General features: G+C 38.6%; 1 protein-coding gene across 2 annotated transcripts in view; it reads left to right on the top strand.

The window, feature by feature from the left end:
• The window catches only part of NUP54 (nucleoporin 54), a 36948-nt gene extending 30141 nt beyond the window's left edge, over positions 1-6807 (top strand). For both annotated transcript variants that reach the window (XM_029944676.1, XM_029944668.1), the window contains 3 exons: positions 3497-3616; positions 3873-3983; positions 5972-6807. In XM_029944676.1, the coding sequence (XP_029800536.1) occupies positions 3497-3616; positions 3873-3983; positions 5972-6100 (360 nt within the window). In that variant the 3' untranslated portion in view covers positions 6101-6807. The remainder of the gene's footprint in view (positions 1-3496; positions 3617-3872; positions 3984-5971) is intronic.
• The last annotated feature ends 13367 nt before the right edge of the window (positions 6808-20174 follow it).

A 20174-nucleotide genomic window follows, 5' to 3' on the forward strand; every position in this document is an offset into this window, starting at 1 on the left:
TAAGCCTCTGACTTCGGCTCAGGTCAGATCTCACGTTCATGGGTTTGAGCCCCGCGTCAGGCTCTGTGCTGACGGCTAGCTCAGAGCCTGGAGCCTGCTTCCGGTTCTGTGTCTCCTTCTCTCTCTGCCCCTTCCCCTCTCATGCTCTGTCTCTCTCTGTATCAAAAATAAATAAAACATTAAAAAAAATTAAAAAAAAATTTTTTTTAATGTTTATTCACTTTTTGAAAGAGAGATGGAGGCTGAGCACGAGTGGGGGAGGGGCAGAGAGAGTGAGACACAGAATCAGAAATAGGCTCCAGGCTCTGAGCAGTCAGCACAGAGCCTAATGCGGGGCTTAAACCCATGAACCATGAGATCATGACCTGAGCTGAAGTCGGACGCTTAACCAACTGAGTCACACAGGTGCCCCTAAGCTCTCTTTTTAAAATACAAGTGCAAAGAACAAGGAACTAATATTTATCTTAAGGAGTTAGACACTATCAAGAGAAGCCAGTGAGTAAGAAACACAGATATGAAATGAGTGAAACAAAATTAATCATAGTACAAAGAATAAGTTGAAAACTTTCTTTGAAAAGATCTTTGAAATGGCTAAATATCTCATGAGTCCAAATAAGGAAAAGGAGAAAGGAAACATTACTGCAGATGATAGAACAGAATGAGAAAATACCGCATGCAATTCAGGGCAACAAATTAGGGAGCTGGAGAAAATAGATTAATTTTGGTGACTTCAGTTTTACTAAAAAATTGTCTATATAGGTGCAAAAACCTTAAATACTATGTAAACAATTGAGAAAATACCAAGGTCAGATGTTTAACTGCTTACCCTTGTCTAACCACTAAAGAACTAATTCCGAAGTTTTTATTTTAGACAACAGGAAAAATCTATAGACCATTTCCCCATTACTTTGAGATATAATTCACTCGGTACACATTTCACCCATTTAAAGTGTACAGTTCAGTGGTTTCTAGTATGTTTAGTCTGTGCAACAATCAATTTTAGGACATTTTCCTCACCCTAAAAAGAAACTTCATCCCTATTAGCAGTCACTCCCCATTTCATCCCAGAATGTGCCTGTTCTGGTCACTTCGCATAAATGGCATCAAGAGATACGGTCTTTGGTGACTGGCTTCTCTTGTGTAGCACAGTGCTTTCAAGGTTCATCTGGGTTGAAGCACGTAATATACTTCCTTTTTATTGTTGATAATATTCTATTACATGAATATGCCAATATTCATCAACTCATATTATTCATAAACATCATTTTGGTTGTTTCCCCCATTTGGTTATTTCAAAGGTTGCTAACATTGTGTCCAAATATTTGTGTGGATGTGTGTTTTCATTTTTCTTGAGCATGAATCTAGGATTGGAATTGCTTGGTTGTATGGTAACTTATGTTTAACTTTTTAACTTTTCCAGAGCAGTTGTACTATTTTACATCTCTGCTTCTGGTACTCCCAAATAAAAATCTATTAATAGACATTTCTAATAAATAAAGATGCAGATTAAGTGAAAGAAGCCAGATTTCGAGGCTACAGAAGGCAGTGATTCCATTTATCTATGTTACGCAAAAATCAAAATGAGGGACAGATAACAGGTCAGTGTCGCTAGGGGCAGGTAATAAAGGGAGAGCAGTGACTACGAGGAGTAGATGGAAATGTTCTATACCTTGATTGTGGTGATGGTAACAGGACTTTGTCAAAATTCATAGTAACTGCATAACTAAAATGGGTGATTTTGTTATATGTGAATTGTACCTCAATAAATCTGACCAAAAGCAATTTAAATACAAAAAGAATCCAACTATTTATCAAATCCTAGAGGAATACACTGTGATGAAGTAAGGTTTATTTCAGGAATACAGGGCTAGTTTTGTAACAGGGAATCTATCAGTGTATAATTTATCATAATCAGCACATCAAAGGAAAAATAGGAGACTGTTACCAAAAATGAGCAGCAAATATTCAAAGAAGCCAAGCATTAGAATCACATTCAGAAAGTATTCCCCCCCCCCCCCCCGAAAAAGCAATACCCATCATTATTGTTATCTTGGAGATTTTTATAAATATTACGAACAAGGTAATTAAACATTGGACAAAACTAAATTGTCTTTTTGCTGATGGCATGATTGTAGATCTAGAAAACTCCAGGAGAAAACTAAAGAATGTGGTAAGATGGCTAGATACAAGATATATGTACCAAAATCAGCATATCATTAGTGAAAACAGGAAAATATTTCATTTACTGTGATGAAAATATTATGAGATACTTAAGAGAAATAAATTTATGAGGGAAGTACAAAATCTGAATTAAAGTCTTTACAAAATGACATATAAACCATATTTAGGTGAGAAGATTTGAAGACTTGATCAAGAAATCTTTCAGTTCATCAAGGATAAGTGTTTTCAGAATAGCTTTTGGAGGAACCAAAAGGGGACTTGAAAGATTTTAAAACCTATCTTAAAGGTTCTGTAACAAGTCAATGTGGGACTGGCCTAAGATTGGACAATAAAGATAAACAGAGAATCCAGAAATAGATGCCAACCATATCTTAAAGTTTCATATGATAAGGGTGGTATTTCAATTCAGTTAGTTTATTTAATAAATGCTAGAGTTAGTGGCTCTCTGGAGGGAAAAACACTGGACTGCTATATCATACCATAGACAAAATAGGTGGATTAAAGATTTAACTAAAAAATTTATGAAGCTACATGCATGACTATAGACATTGGAGACTATAAAATAAAATGGACTAATTAGAAAAATTTGCATAGCAAAAGACACCAGAAGCCATGTCAGTATTCATGTGACAGATACCAGAAAAAGAAAACTGAATTTGCAAATGGTGATTATTCATATTATTCAAAATTTTTTTACCAAAAAACTCAAAATATGGGCAAAAACGTGTAAAGGCAGTTCACAGAAGAGCAAATGCAAAGTAGTTTTTAACTATTAAAAGATGCTCCTTTAACTTTCAGGGAAGTACAGATTAAAGAAAAAATGTGAGCTCTATTTACACTCATTAGTTTGGGCAAAATTTAAACAAGTTATTGCAGATAGCAGTATGGGGAAAAGGGAACTCGTGGTTCATGAATTTAAATTGTGAAACATTCTAGCAGCTTCTGTTAGACTGAAAACACATGCTTTTAAACCCAGCAGTCTCATTCTTGGGGGTCTAGATCAGCATCTGTATATAAATGTTTATTAGTAGAAACAGAATATATACCTCTCAACAGGAGGATCATAACTGAATAAACTGGTTATCAATGCATGACAAATCATGCAGTCATTAAAACCAAATTAGAGGCATGCCAATATACTAATGTAAATTGCCTAATAAAAAGGGACAAACCTAATCCAAGTCTCAAACTGTTAAGATTCCTACTGTATTAGTGTATTCAGCTGGTTTGACAACTAACTGTAATAAAATTACTTGCATAACTAAAAAAAGAATCATGATTCTGTTGGTATTGTTGATGGATTTTCTTCATATAGGTCCTAATCAAACAGGAGATTCAGAGGAAGAGTGGGTACGCCATTCAAGCTGATGAAGAGCAGCTGCGAGTTCAGCTGGATACGATTCAGTGTGAGCTGAACGCGCCCACCCAGTTCAAGGTAGGCCTGTGTAAGACCACACAGCTAGACTGTCAGTCTTCGAAAAGAGGAATTATCTATACTTGGTTTTATGAAGTATTTTGTTCTCTTTAATCAAAACTTCCCTTCTAAAGTAGATTCTTAATGATGTGGTTTAGGTTTATGTTAATGTTTCACATAATGTACGGAGGGAGAATTATTATATGAGTAGTATCCATCATTTTAAAAGAAAAGATTCTCTTTTAGAAGTTGTAATTTGACTCAGTTTTACTTTTAGGGCCGACTAAATGAGCTGATGTCCCAAATCAGGATGCAGAATCATTTTGGAGCAGTCAAATCTGAGGAAAGATATTATATAGATGCAGATCTGTTACGGGAAATCAAGCAGGTAAGTGCACTAGTGGTAGAGTGCACTTTTACAATGGAGAATTCACTTCACATCATTAGACTTGCTATTACCCAAAAGACAGTAAATAATAAGTGTTGACAAGATTGTGAAGAAAACAGAACTTTGTGTATTGCTGGTGGCAGTGTAAAATGGTGCAGGTGCTATGGAGAACAATTCCTCAAAAAATTAAACATTTAAGCTGATATATGATCTAGCGGTTTATTCTGGATATATACCTAAAAGAACTGAAAGCAGGGACTCACATACATTCTTAGCAGCAGCATTCACAATAGTCAAGATGTGAAATCAACTCAAGTGTCCATAGACAGATGAATGAACTACAGCATATATATGCACATCATGGGATATTATTCAGCCATAAAAACAAGGGAAACTCTAAAACTCACTACAACATGGATGGATCTTGAAAATGTTATGCCAAGTGAAATAAGCCCCTTTAAAAGGATATCGTGTAATTCCACTTACATAGTTTACCTAGAGTAGTCCATTTCATGGTAGAGTGGTGATTGCCAGGGGCCTGAGGGGAGGGGAATGGGGAGTATTTAATGGGTACAGAATTTGGGAAGGTGAAAAAGTTCTAAAAATAGATTGTAGTGATTTTGCATAATGTGAATATACTAATGTTACCAAACTGTATATTTTTAAAAAGGGTTAAAATGGGTATTTCTGTGTTTTATGTATTTTATAATAAAAGATGAATTCAGTTAGTGGAGGCACTAGAGTTCCCTATACCCTGCTACTCGGTTTGTAGGTGGCACCAGCATGAGAGGTCATTACAAATGCATCATGTCTCCAAGCCTACTTAATGTACATTTCAACAAGCTCATAGAGTGATTTATATGTACATTACAATTTGAGAAGTAATTGCTCTGTCCTCTATTCCCAGCCTGTATACCACATATAAATTGTAAATATGTACCAATTACTGATATCCTCAGCCCTCAGGGGACGTAAGTTGAGGTCTGGTGGCCAGAACCACTCCCGCCACTTTTTAGGCTCATCTGGTGTGAAAAGCTTAGAAAGTACTGCTCTAGCTTATGTTCCTTAGTTTTAAATACAGACTGATTTAATGAAAGCTGTCTAACCAGTGACTGTATTTATTAAAGTTATTAATATGGTAAGTTTTGAGGAATATATTAAGTAGGGCTATTGTCATGGCCCAGAGGATCTTAGATGGTTATAATTGTCATCTACAGATCCAGTTTTGTTATGTGCTTTAGAATGGATGTTGCCACCTTATATAACTAAAATCCAGTTTGGCTTTTAGGTTCTAGGGACATATACATACACTTGATTATATTCTGTTGTAAATAACTACAAAAAATTAGCTGAGAAAGATTCCAGTATATTGGGGTGAAAAACTATATTAAAGAGTTTATGCAATAAAATTTAGAATAGCATGAACACTTGTTTTGGGATTGGATCACAGCTCATCACCTAGTTTATGAGCTTGAGCAGGTTTCTTACCTGCATCTCAATTTCTGTATCCGTAGAAAAGCAATAATAATTACATCCTCAAAGGGTGCTTAAAAGAATTTTGTTAGTTAATACCCATGAAGCTCTGAAAACTGCCTGAACACTTGGATACTTAAAAATGTTAGCAATTGTAGTTTACACTGTTACATACTCGGTACTTCAAAACATAAACACTTGTAGTTTTCAGAATGATTATTTTGCTAGTCATCTATATTTGAATACCTTCTTACATTCTATTTTAATATTAAAAAATCTGTAAAATTTCTATTAAATACTATTCATTTGATTTTGTTTTTTTAGTTTGTTATTATAGGTCATAGAAATGTGTCAGCACAATATATAGTATGAATGTTTAAATATGCATGTCCACTCTATTTAGAGCAGCTACCAAGTGCTGTATTGCTACTAAAATGGTGAAAAAAGTCTTTTCTTGTGTGTAGCTTGCAGTTTAATAGGTTAATGTATTAATGTATTTTTTTAATTCCTTCTAGCATTTGAAACAACAACAGGAAGGCCTTAGTCACTTGATTAGCATCATAAAAGATGACCTAGAAGATATAAAGTTGGTAGAACATGGATTGAATGAAACCATCCACATCAGAGGTGGTGTCTTTACTTGACAATTCACAAACCTGTTAAGGGCTTCTGAAATGCATCTTCTTGCAACATCAGGCCTTCCTTAAGAATGAAACTGACCACAAAGAGGGGAGAACAGAAAAACGATCCTCTCCTGGCTTTTGAGGAGGTTACTGTCAAATTATTTTTCATCAGATCTGAAATAACATCCACTTCACAGCTCTTCAAAGATAGCCTTTGAGAACTTTAAACCTGACAGCTGTTACTGTTAAAGAGAAGTACATAATTACAAAAAATGTGCCGCTCTACATTTTGACAACAGCATTCTTAAAACTAATCAGTGTTTAATGATGATTCTCCATTGAGCCTATACTCTGCCTTCCATAGCAAGTAAATATGAAATACCTACTTTGCACATAACAAAATTAACTACTTGGCTGTTGGAGCTTTGTATTTCAGAATGTAAATGTATGTCAGTTTTTATATATTTGTGAATTCATCTGTGGGAGGAGTAAAGGAAATCCAAGAGTATTTAATGATTAATGTGGTTTTCTTTTCATTCTATAAAGATTTGAAAATATATTTTTATATTATTTTACTTATTTGGACTTTACAGAACACACATAAGCAATTAGGATATAACAAAATTACATGTTATCATTTTTGCAACTTTTTTGTTTTTTAGACCTTTTTATTTCTTAAAAAAATGATGAAAACAAATAAATTCTTGATTGTAACTACTTTTATATAATTCTGTCTGATGCTTTATTTGGCTCTGGGAAATAAAATAACCATGTCCTCACAAGTATTAAATCATAATCAGAATTTGTCTTAAGTCTGATTTTTCCATCCTACAGAAAATCTATCAATGCTAACCTTTTTTTAATGTTTATTTTTGAGAGAGGGAGACACAGATCCAAAGAGGCTCCAGGCTCTGAGCTGTCAGCACAGAGCTTGATGCGGGGTTTGAACCCACAAACCGTGAGATCATGACCTGAGCCACCCAGGTGCCCCAATGCTGACCTATTTTGACTAGGTTATGGCAAGTAAATTTTATTTCAAGTATCATCTAGAGTAAAGAATTGCCTGGGATGCCTGGGTGGCTCAGTCAGTTGAGCATCTGGCTGGCTCAGGTTATGATCATGCAGGGAGTTTGAGCCCCATATCTGGCTCATTATTGTCAGCCTGTCAGTAAAGGGCCTGCTTCAGATCCTCTGTGCCTCCCTTTCTGCCCCTCCCCTGCTTGTGCTCTCTCAAAAATAAACATTAAAAAAGAATTCCTTAATGTAAGGAATGAGTTTCTGAAAACACTAGAAAAATCTGAATTAGATATCATAATGTAAAATGGTTATTTTTAAAAACCATTTCTGAATACAAACTTCACCCCTGGGCTGCATATTGGTCCCTCCTGTAACACTTCAAGTTTTCATTTCTGTCGTGCTTTGGCCTGTAATGAGAAGTGTTTTGAGAAACACCCCCATGAATCTTGCCACACTGTGTTTATGGGGATGGTGAGGAGTGTGATTACATTTTATTAGTTTTGCCATCCTCTCAGATCTCATGGAAGGAAGTGCTGTCCAGCTGTAAACTAGGTTAAAGTTGTATAGGAGACTGGGAACTTTAAAAATGATTCTAAGTTTGGTGCTAAAAGTTTGCAGCCACTTTTGCCAAGCAGACTCGTTATACCCTCTTTCATCATAACTTTCCTACACATTGTGGCAATTCCAACAGTGCGGGAAGAGGAATTTCTCTCTTACCTGTGTTTTCTTCTTTGGCCAGAAAACAGGCAGGCAGTCCCATCCTCCTCCATGGAGCAGAGTCTGGAAGGAGTTTCTGTCCCTCTGTATGCCCTACAGTAGGAAGCACTGTTGATGTAACTGAGGAGAATGGTAACTCATTGAGCCACATGCTCTAGTGGACAGATTGCTAGTCACGCATACTATGTTCACTTCTCTAACTTCCATTTTTCTTGCTCTGATACTCTCAGGCTGCTAATTTCACAAGGTACATACTCCTAGACAGGGCCAGCCTCCCAAGTTTCAATCCCGCTAACTTCACATGCTAAGGCAGGCCTATTACTCTCATTCCTGTAGGCTGTTAGATTACAGGACTTGGTCATGCTACAGATGTGGTCCAAGCAAGTGAGTCAAATTCTAGTTTGGGTACGTAGGAGGAAAAAGGACCCACTTTCAGGACGAAGTTGTGTTCTCCAGCACTACTTATATGTAAGTCCTGTGTTTAAGCTTCAACTGGCTAACAGTTCTTGCAGATAGTCGACAAAATTCTGAACATGAACAGAGGCAAACAGAATTCAAGCATACTGGGATTGCAGGGAAGATGACACAGGAGAATCATGGGCCCACCTCTTCCCACAGACACACTGAGGCCACACCAAACTCCGAATATGACCTGAAGACTAGCAGCACAGCTCTCCTGCAGCTAAGGATATAAAAAAAGCACACTGAGAAGGGCCGGGGAGGGGGAGGCAAAGATGCAGTTCAGAACCAAACAGCTAGTGTGGTGACCCCCAGCGGGAGGGGTATCGCAGGCATTGAGGTCTTCCCTGAGGAGTGAGGAGATCAGATCCCACATGGGGTACTCCCAGCCCTGAGGACTTGCACTGGGAAGATGAGCCCCCATGACATCCATCTTTGAAAATCAGCAGGACATCTCTCTGGGACACTTGGAGGGCAACAGGAAACCGACTCCGCTCTTAAAGGGCCAGAACCCTGTATCATTAGGTTCAAAACCAACACAGAGGCAGCAGTTTAAAGTGTCTGGCTTATACATGAAGACTTATTGACTAATTTTAGGCTATATGCTGGAGGGGGAGGATCTGTAGACACTCTCCACGAACAGACCTGCTGGTGCACACAATTTTTCTTGCCATCCTTCAAGCCTAGTTGGCCAGCCACTGGCAAGAGCCAGTTCTTAAACTCTACCTACCTTGATACCACTGCTTGCCTACCCCTCCAGAGTAGCTCCCACCATGTGAAACCCCAGCAGGCAGCATCCTAGCCCTGTGTCCCTCCAAAACATATCCTGCCCCAGGAAAGTGGGGGGAGGGACTAAGGCCTGTCCTCCAGCACACAGGTAGCAGTTGCAGCCAGCCATACCAGGAACTTAAGCGCATCCCATCAGCACACCCATTACAGCTACAGCCACACCTCTTAGACAGCCATGCAGGGGACAAGCCCTGCACACCAGTATGACCAGTCACTGCAGCAGCCCTGCCCACCAGTGTACCTGCGGCAGCAGCAGCCAGGCCTCACATCCCCCTGTGCTGGGTGCCAGCTCCACCCACCAGTACACCCTCAGCTGTCATGGCCCAGTCACAACAGCGGGGTGCATGTAGCCCACACGGGACACCCCTGGAAGGCGTGGTGCTGGTGATCAAGAGGACTATGCTACTGGGCTCCACAGGATGACTTCTATATAAAGCCACTACTTTGAAGACCAGGACAAAATAAGGAGACAACAAAAGAAAACAAACCTCAGAGAAAACTACATGAAACAGAGACAAGCAATCTACTGGAGTTCAAAGTTATGGTCATAAAGATGTTAACTGGATTTTAGACAAGAGTGGACAAACTCAGAACTTCAACAAAGAAATAGAAAATATAACAACCAAAGGCAGCTGAAGAGTTCAGTACTGAAATGAAAAATACACTAGAGGGGATCAACAGCATGTTAGAAGATGCAGAACATACCAGTAGTCTAGAAGACAGGGTAGTAGAAACCACCAAAGCTGAATAGCAAAAGGAAAAAAAATTTAAAGATTAAGTAAGCTCTGCAACAACATCAAGTGTATTAACATTTGCATTATCGGGATCCCGAAAGAGGAGAGAAAGAGGCAGAAAAGTTATTTGAAGAAATAAAAAACAGAAAGGTTCCCTAATCTGATGAAGGAAACAGACATCCAGCTGAACTCTTCAGCTGCCTTTGGTTGTAATATTTTCTATTTCTTTGTTGAAGTTCTGAGTTTGTCCACTCTTGTCTAAAATCCAGTTAACATCTTTATGACCAAGAAGCACAAAAAGCCCCTAGTAAGATGAACCCAAGGAGGTCCACACCAAGACACATAATAATTAAAATATTAAAAACTAAAGATAAAATCTTAAAAGCAGCAAGAGAAAAGCAACTAGTTACATAAAATGAAACCCCATAAGGCCATGAGCTGACTGTTCACCAGAAACATTGCAGGCCATATTAAAAGTGCTGCAAGGAAAAAAATGTACAATCAAAAATATTCTATCCAGCAAAGTTATCATTTAGAATTGAAGCTAAACCAGCCTTACAAGAAATGTTAAAGGGACTTCTTTAAGGCCATAATTAGAAGAAAATTCTAAAAGAAAAATATTTCACTGATGAAAGCAAACATATAGTAAAGGTGCTAGATCAGTCACTTACAAAGCCAGTATTGTAGATTAAAAGATAAAAGTAGTCACATCAATTATATCTACAATAATTAAAGATACACAAAAAGATGTAAAACAGGACATATACATAAAACATTGGGGGGCAAGTAAAAATGTGCTTTTAGAATGTTTGGATGTAAGTGGCCATCAACTTATCAAGAATATAGATTACATATAATCTAGATATTGTATATATATATATAGAATATTATATATGAACATCAAGATAACCACAAACCAAAAACCTGTAATACATATACAAAAAATAAAGAGGAATCCAAGTATAACACTAAAGAATGTCATCAAATCACAAGGAAAGAAAGCAGGATAAGAAAAAAGGAACAAAACTACATGAAACAACCAGAAAACTTAATAAAAAGGCAATTAGGTCCATCCCTACCGATAGTTACTTTAATTATAAAGAGACTAAGTGTTCTAATCAAAAGACCTATAAGATACTCACTTCAGACCTAAAGACGCATAGAGACTGACACTGAAGAGAAAAAAAGATACTCACTTCAGACCTAAAGACGCATAGAGACTGACACTGAAGAGAAAAAAAGATATTCCATGCAAAAGGAGCCCTCCTCACCCAAAATACAAACCAGGGTAGCAATACATATATCAGATGAAGAAGACTTTAAAATGAAGACTACAGGTTGGGAAGATGGGGGAGTAAGAGGACCTTGAGCTTGCTCAGTCCCCCAAATACAAGTAGATAACACCCATATCAGAGTAAATAACCCAGAAAATGACCTGAAGACTTGGCAGAACAAACTCCACAATTAAAGAAGAGTGAAGATGTGGTCTAGGAGCAAAATGGACCATATCCATACACACAGTGGGGAGGGAGCTGATAGTGTAGAGAAACCAGAAAACAGACTTTCACACTAAGGGAGCCCATGAATGGGGAGGATGAATCTCCATAATATTTGCCTCTGAAAGTGAGGGGTGCTGAATATTTTGAGTTCTTAAAAGCAGCAGGACTTAAAGCCTAGAATTTAAAAAATCAGTAGTTTCAGCTCAGAAAGCTTGGATGGCATTAAGACATTAGAGACAGTACGACAAACAGTCCACAGGGAGAATGATTTGCTCATCTGAGCATCACCAGGAAAGACAGGGAGACCCCTCCAAGAACAAAGGCGCTGGCAGACACCATTTCCCTCCTCCACCACCACCCCCAGCATAAACAAGGGCCACTTGGGAAAACCAGGACGGTGCTGACACTCCTTACCTAACTTACTAGCCCAAACCCCAGCCCCCTTTGCTTGGGTGGATCCACCCTCCTCAGTCACATGTGCCTGAGTCCTGATGCCATGGGCCCCTCCCCCAAGAAGACCTGTGCAAACCTTGCCAACACCACCTCTCCTGATCAACCTGTTTCCCAGGACCTCAGTTCCCCATGCAAGGGGGTAGGTCTCATTTTGCAAACCGATCACTGCACACCTTGCTGCCCACAACAGGCAAAGAGAACCTCTGCACACAACTGGACTGCAGGAAAAAGGGGCCAAGACTCAACAGCAGAACACACATCACACACATGGGAGATACTCCCTGAAGCACCAGGCACTGGAGAACAGGAGACACTGCACTTTAGGGACCACAGGACCTCTTCTTTATAAGGCTATTATTGTTAAGAGGAAGAGAAGTAGCTGACTTTCCAAACACAGAAAATCAGACAAAATGAAGAGACAAGAAACATCTCTAAAATGAAAGAAGAGGACCAAACCACAACAAGAGACCAAAGTGAAAAGGACGTAAGTGATATGCCTGATGGAGAATTTAAAGTAATTATCATAAAGATACTCACTGGACTGGAGAAAAGAGTAGAAGACATCAGTGAAACCTTTAAAACAGATTAAACAAACAAACAAAAAGAACCCATCAGAGATAAATACAATCAATGAAATTAAAAATACACTTTATGGAATAAGCAGCAGGCTAGATGAAGCACAGGAACAAATTAATGACCTGGGAGACAAATAATGCAAAGTAACCACGTTGAGAAAGGGACAGAAAGAAAATTATGCAAGCTGAGAATAGTCTTGGAAAACTCACTGACTCTATCAAGTGTAATAACATCCACATTAGAAGGATCTGAGAAGAGAGATAAGGGGGCAGAACATTTATTTGAAGACATAATAGCTGAAAACTTCTCTAATCTGAGGCAAGGAAACAGATATCCAGATCCAGGAGGCAGAGATTCCTACCCTCTCCAATTCAACCCAAGGGGGTCCACACCAAGACACAGTAATTAAACTGCAAGAAATAGCAATGAAGAAAAAATGTTAAAAGCAGCAAAAGAAGAAAGTTATACAAAAGACGAATATCAGAGGATTTTTCAGCAGAAACTCTGCAGGCCAGAGGGAGTGGCATGATATAGTCAAAGTGCTGAAAGAGAACAATCCTCAGCCAATAATACTCTATCCAGCAAAGCCATCATTCAGATTAGAAGGAGAGATATGGAGTTTCTCAAACAAAACTAAGGAGTTCATGACCACTAAACCAGTCCAACAAGAAATACTAAAGGGGACTCAGAATGGAAAGAAAGACCATAAGTGAAAGTATGAAAAGTAAAAAACAAAATCAGTGAAAATAATATTTCTGTAAAATATGTCAAGGACTAGGAAGTAACATATGACACCATATAATTAAAATGTGGGGAGGACAGAAATAAAGAATAGGTTTAAAGTTCAGCAACCACCAATAAAGACTACTATATGCAAAAGATGTTATATACAAACCTACTGGTAACCACATTTCAAAAACCTGTAATAGATATGCAAAGAATAAAGAGAAAGGGATCCAAGTATATCCTTAAGAAAGCCAAAACCATGAAAGGAGCAAGACAAGAATTAGAGAACATCTATAGTAAAATCACCCAAAAACAAGTAACAAAATGGCAGTAATACAGTTCTATCAATAATTACTTTGAATGTAAATGGACTAACCATTCCAATCAAAAGACAATGGGTGACAGAGTGGATAAAAAAACTCATCTCTATGCTGCCTACTAGAGTTCATTTCAGACAGAAAGACACCTACAGACAGAGTGAGGGGATGGAGAAACATTTATCATGCAAATGGATGCCAAAAGACAGCTGGAGGAGCAATACTTTTGTCAAACAAATTAGACTTTAAAACAAAGACTGTAACAAGAGACAAGAAAGGAAACTATAATAATAAAGGATATAACAATAAAAGGATATAACAACTGTAAATATTTATGCACCCAACCTGAGGGTACCTCAATACAGAAAACAGTTAATAACAATGTTAATAACAGTTAATAATAATGATCATAAAAGAAATAACTGATAATAATACAATAAAAGTAGGGGACACTAACACTCCCCTTACATGGATGGACACATCATCCAAACAAAGTCAACAGGGAAACAGTGGCTTTGAAAGACACACTGGTCCAGGAAGATGGCAGAGAAGTAGGGAGCTTCGTACCTTTTTGCCCGTTTGCATCTCTAAAACCAGAAAGGGCTGAAGCCATAAGACACTGAACCACAAGAGTCTGGGAGGAAAAGAGACAGAGTCCACTAAGAAGACAGCCTCATAGGTGTGTAATTGTGAACTGGGGAAGGTAAAAATAGGCTGGGACAGAGACATGGAGGGGAAGAAGCCCCTCTGCGGAGAGCTACGAAGTGACAAGGGGAAAAGAAAGAGTGGCTGAAACTGCTATAAACTGTCTCTGGAAAAGAGAATAACTTCAGTCCCGGATGGAGCGGGATCCTATCATCCCATCTGTACCTGCAGGGAGTCTGGAGAGAGGTTTTTTCCCCTAGCTGTGGTGCTTTCCTTTGGCTCAGCGCCCAATCCCAGGCGGTACCAGGAGAAACTGCCCCCCTACCCCCCCGACTTGATCCCTAGCTAGGAAGCCAGCTGGCCTGCAGGAGTACATTTCAGGCGGTATCATTAAAGCGCTCAGACTAAGATCTGGAAACGAGGTGGGACTTGGGAAATACACTTGGCCCACCTTGGTTACATCCGCTGCCCAGGGAGATCAGACCCAAGAGTGAGTTGCAATGCTTGGTTTAAGAAAGGACTGGGGCACTGCCATTGTTCTCCTCACAACCACCAAGGTGGGGCCTCAGGGAGTGGCCAGGGGGACTGGCAGTGGAGGCGAGACCTGCTGGCACCAAACCATGCCCATCCGTGCTGGAGAGCTCCCCCCGCCTCCCCGGGAGCCCGGGCAAGACCAACATAGATGCATTGCCATGATTAACTCTAGATCAGTTCTTGCTATTCATATATTTTCCCTTATCTCATTCTTATCTCTCCCCTCCACCGGACTGGGCACTCTGGTCATTGGTTTGCTTAAACAGTCACATTTAATCCATTCTCTTGATACATATTCTACACCTCTGTCGCTACCTTCCTTTCTCTTTCTCTCTGGAATAATCAGACTATATAGTTTCTTTGGGTACATTATCTTCATTTTTTTTCTCCTCACCTCCTACCATATTCTCCTCTTTCTCTGAATTATGCCTTTTAGTCTCTCTGCTTGGTCAATGTTCAACTTCACTCCTCCTCATCCCTGTCACTTCTCTCTTTGTATATGCTTTTAGATCAGCACTGCCTCAACCCTGCTCTTTATTTGTAGCTGGGATTTCTGGTTTTATGCTTTTAGACTGTCCTTTGTCTTTTTTGTCCCCCCACTCCCACCCTTGTTTTTCCCCTTCTGGTTTGCTTGTTTGACCTGTTTGTAGATTTGCATACTTTTGTTCCCTGTTTGTCTGCCTGTCTGTTTTCCTTTCCAGGGCTACCTAAAGAAACAAGTCAAAGTACACATGGTGGAGAGTCCCAAAAATCAATATAAGTAGGCAAATAAAATAATCAAGGCACAAGAGAGACCAAAAGACCACCATTAAAAGAACAGTTTCTGAACAGACAGCCCTGGACAGTCAATGAGCCTCCTTTAATACAGCAAATTCATACATGCAGAGTGCATAACAAGCATTTAAAACTGGCAAGAGACAGAAAGCTAGCCACAATGATGAAATGGAAGAACTCTCCTCTAAAGAAATTCCAGGAAGAAGTCACAGACACAGAATTGCTCAAAACAAACATAAGCAACATAACTGAGCAAGAATTTAGAACAATTGTCATAAAATTAATCGCTGGGCTTAAAAAGGGCATGGACGACATCAGAGAAGCTATTGCTACAAAAACTATGGCCCTTAAAAATAATTGTCATGAATTAAAAAATGTTATAAATGAGGTGCATATTAAAATGGAAGTTACCACTGCACAGATTGAAGAGGCAGAGAGGAGAATAGGTGAATTAGAAGACACAGTTATAGGTAAAGAGGAAGCTGACAAAAAGAGGGAGAAATTGATCCAGAAGCACGAAAGGAGACTGAGTGTTACAATCAAATGGAACAATACCTGTATTATAGGAATTCCTTAAGAACAAAGAGAGAAAGGCGCTGAAGGGGAACTTGAACAAATTACAGCCGAGAACTTTTCCAATCTGGGGAAAGAAACAGATTGAAATCCATGAGGCAGAGAGAACTCCCCTCAGAGTTGACTTGAATCAATCTTCTGCATGACATTATCATAGTGAAACTGGCGAAATATAAGGATGAAAAGAGAATTCCGAAAGCAGCTAGGGAGAAAAGGGCCCTAACATACAAAGGGAAGCCTATCAGAGTGGTTACACACCTATCTACTGAAACTTGGCAGGCCAGAAAGGAATCTTCAATCTGATGAACAGGCCAAGAATCCTTTATCCAGCAAGCCTGTCATTCAGAATATAAGGAGAGATAAAGGTTTTCCCAAATAAACAAAAATTGAGACACTTCATCACAACTCAACCACCTCTACAAGAAATCCTGAGAGGAACCTATGAGGAAAATGTTCCAAAGGAACGCAAGGTACCAGAGACACCACTACACACATGAATCCTATAGAGAACACAATGACTCTAAACCTATATTTTTCAATAATAATACTGAATGTAAATGGGCTAAATGCTCTAATCAAAAGACACAGGGTAGCAGAATGGATAAGAAAAACAAAATCCATCTATTTGCTGTCTACAAGAGACATGAAGACACCTTCAGATGGAAAGTTAGGGAACGAAGAAATAGCTATCATGTGACTGGAAGTCAAAAGAAAGCTAGAGTAGCCATACTTATATCGGACAAATTGGACTTTAAAGTGAAGGCAGTAACAAGAGATGAAGAAGGGCATTATATAATAATTACAGGGTCTATCCATCAGGAAGCGCTAACAATTATAAACATCTATGCACTGAATTTGGAAGCACCCAAATACATAAAACAGTTCATCACAAACAGAAATAATCTTATTGATAAGAATGTGCTAATTGCAGGGGATTTTACTACTCTACTTAGAGCAATGGATATATCAACTAAAGAAACAATGGACCTGAACGACACACTGAAACAGATGAATTTCACAGATATATTTAGAACAGAAAATCACTAAAGAAACAATGGACCTGAACGACACACTGAAACAGATGAATTTCACAGATATATTTAGAACCCTACATCCTGAGGCTATGGAATTCACTTTCTTCCCAAGTGCACATGGTACATTCTCCAAGATGGATCATATACTGGGTCATGAAGCATCCCTCAATAAGTATAAATGAATTAAAATCATCCCATGCACACTTTCAGATCATAATGCTATGAAACTTGAAATTTTTCACAGGAAAAATTTTGGAAAACCTCCAAAAACATGGAGGTTAAAGACCACCCCACACCCTACAACAAGAATGATTGGGTAATCAAGGAATTAGAGAGGAAATTTAAAAAATATATGGAAACAAATGAAAATGAAAATACAACAATCCGACTCTGGGATGCAGCAAAGGCAGTCCTAAGAAGAAAGTATAGCAATCCAGTCCTATTTCAAGAAACTGGAAAAAGCACAAATACAAAATCTAACAGCGCACCTAAAGGAACTAGAAGGAGAATAGCAAGAGCACCCCACACCCAGCAGAAGAGGAGAAATAATCAAGATCAGGGCAGAAATAAACAGTATACAATCCAAAAAAAAAAAATACAGTTGAACAGATCAATGAAACCAAGAGTTCGTTTTTTAAAACAATAAACAAAATTGATACACCTCTAGCCAGGCTTCTCAAAAAAAAGAGAGCACCCAAAAGACAAAACCATGAATGAAAATCGATCTATTAGAACCAATCCCTCAGAAATACAAGCAATCAGGGAATACTATAAAAAATTATATGCCAACAAACTGGACAACCCAGAAGAAATGGACAAATTCCAAAACACACATGCACTACCAAAATTCAAACAGGAAGAGATAGAAAACCTGAAAAGACCGTAACCAGTGAAGAAATTGAATCGGTTATCAAAAATCTCCCAAAGAAAGGAGCGCTGGGCCAGATGGCTTCCTTGGGGAATTCTACCAGACATTTAAGGCAGAATTAATACCCATTCCTGTCAAGCTATTCCAAAAGAATGGAAATGGAAGGAAAACTTCTGGACTCATTCTACAAAGCCAGCATCACTTTGATTCCCAAACCAGACAGAGACTGAGCAAAAAAAAAGAATTACAAGCCAATATCCCTGATGAATACAGATGCAAAAAAACTCAACAAGATACCAGCAAATCGAATTCAACAGCATATAAAAAGAATTATCCACCATGATCAAGTGGGATTCCATTCCTGGGGTGTAGGGCTGGTTCGGTATTCACAAATCAATGTGATACATTACATTAACAAAAGGTAAAAACCATATGATCCTATCAATAGATGTAGAAAAAGCATTTGACAAAATACAGCATCCTTTCTTAATAAAAACCTGGAGAAAGTCAGGGTAGAAGGGACATACTTAAACACCATAAAAGCCATTTATAAAAGGCCCACAGCTAATATCATCCTCAATGAAAAAAACTGAGTCCCTTTCCCCTGAGATCAGGACACGACAGGGATGTCTACTCCCACCACTGTTGTTTAACATAGTGCTGGAAGTCCTAGCGTCAGCAAGCAGATAACAAAAGGAAATAAAAGGCATCAGAATTGGCAAAGATGAAGTCAACCTTTCCCTTTTCGCAGAGGACATGATACTCTACATGGAAAGCCCGACAGACTCCACCAGAAGCCTTCTAGAACTGATTCATGAATTCAGCAAAGTTGCAGGGTACAAAATCAACATATAGAAATTGGTTGCATTTTTATACACCAATAATGAAGCAATAGAAACAGAAATCAAGACACTGATCCCATTCACAACTGCAACAAAACCCCATAAAAATACATAGGAATAAACCTAACCAAAGATGTAAAAGATCTGTATAATGAAAACTAAATAAAACTTATGAAGTAATTTGAAGAAGACACAAAGAAGAAAAACATTCCATATCATGGATTGGAAGAATAAACACTGTTACAATGTCATTATTATCCAAAGCAATCTACACATTCGATGCAATCCCAATCAAAACAGCACCAGCATTCTTTGCAAAGCTAGAACAAACTATCCTAAAATTTGTATGGAACCACAAAAGACCTTGAATATCCACAGTAATATTGAAGAAGAAAACCAAAACGGGAGGCACTGCAATCCCAGAGTTAGCTTCTACTACAAAGCTGTCATCATCAAGACAGTATAGTATTGACACAAAAACAGACACATAGACCAATGGGGAATAGAATAGAGAACCCAGAATTAGATCCACAAATGTATGGCCAATTAATCTTTGACAAAGCAGGGAACAGTATCCAATGGAAAAAAAAACAGCCTCTTTAACAGATGATGCTGGGAGAACTGGAGAGCAACATGCAGAAGAATAAAACTAGACCACTTTCTTACACCATACAGAAAAATGAACTCAAAATGGATGAAGGACCTGAATGTGAGACAGGAAACCATCAAAACCTTAGAGGAAAAAGCAGGAAACAACCTCCTTGACTGTTCAGCTGCAGCAATTTCCTGCTCAACACATCCCCAAAGGCAAGGGAATCCAGAACAAAAATGAACTAGTGGGACCTCATCAAGATAAAAAACTTCTGCACTGCAAAGGAAACAATCAAAAAAACTAATAGGCAATTGCCAGAATGGTAAAAGATAGTTGCAAATGACATTGGTTAAAGGGCTAGCATCCAAAATCTACAAGGAACTCACCAAACTCCACACCAGAAAAACAGATAATGCAGTGAAGAAATGGGCAGAAGATATGAATAGACACTTCTCCAAAGAAGACATCAAGATGGCCAATAGACACATGAAATGATGCTCAGCATCACTCATCATCAGGGAAATACAAATCAAAACCACACTGAGATACCACCTCATGCTGGTCAGAGTGGCTAAAATGAACAGATCAGGAGACTATAGATGCTGGCAAGGATGTGGAGAAACGGGCACCCTCCCACACTGTTGGTGGGAATATAAACTGGTATAGCCACTCTGGAAAACAGTGTCAAAAATTTAACAATAAAACTCCCCTATGACCCAGCAAAAGCACTGCTAAGGATTTACCCAAGGGATATAGGAATGCTGATGTATAAGGGCACATGTACCCCAATGTTCATAGCAGCACTTTGAACAACAGCCAAATCATGGAAAGGGCCTAAATGTCTATCAACTGATGAGCAGATCAAGAAGATGTGGTGTGTGTGTATGTGTATATATATATGTGTGTGTGTGTGTGTGTGTGTATATATATATATATATATATATAT

This window comes from Suricata suricatta, chromosome 1 (assembly GCF_006229205.1).
Source record: "Suricata suricatta isolate VVHF042 chromosome 1, meerkat_22Aug2017_6uvM2_HiC, whole genome shotgun sequence".
Classification (NCBI taxonomy): Eukaryota; Metazoa; Chordata; class Mammalia; order Carnivora; family Herpestidae; genus Suricata; species Suricata suricatta.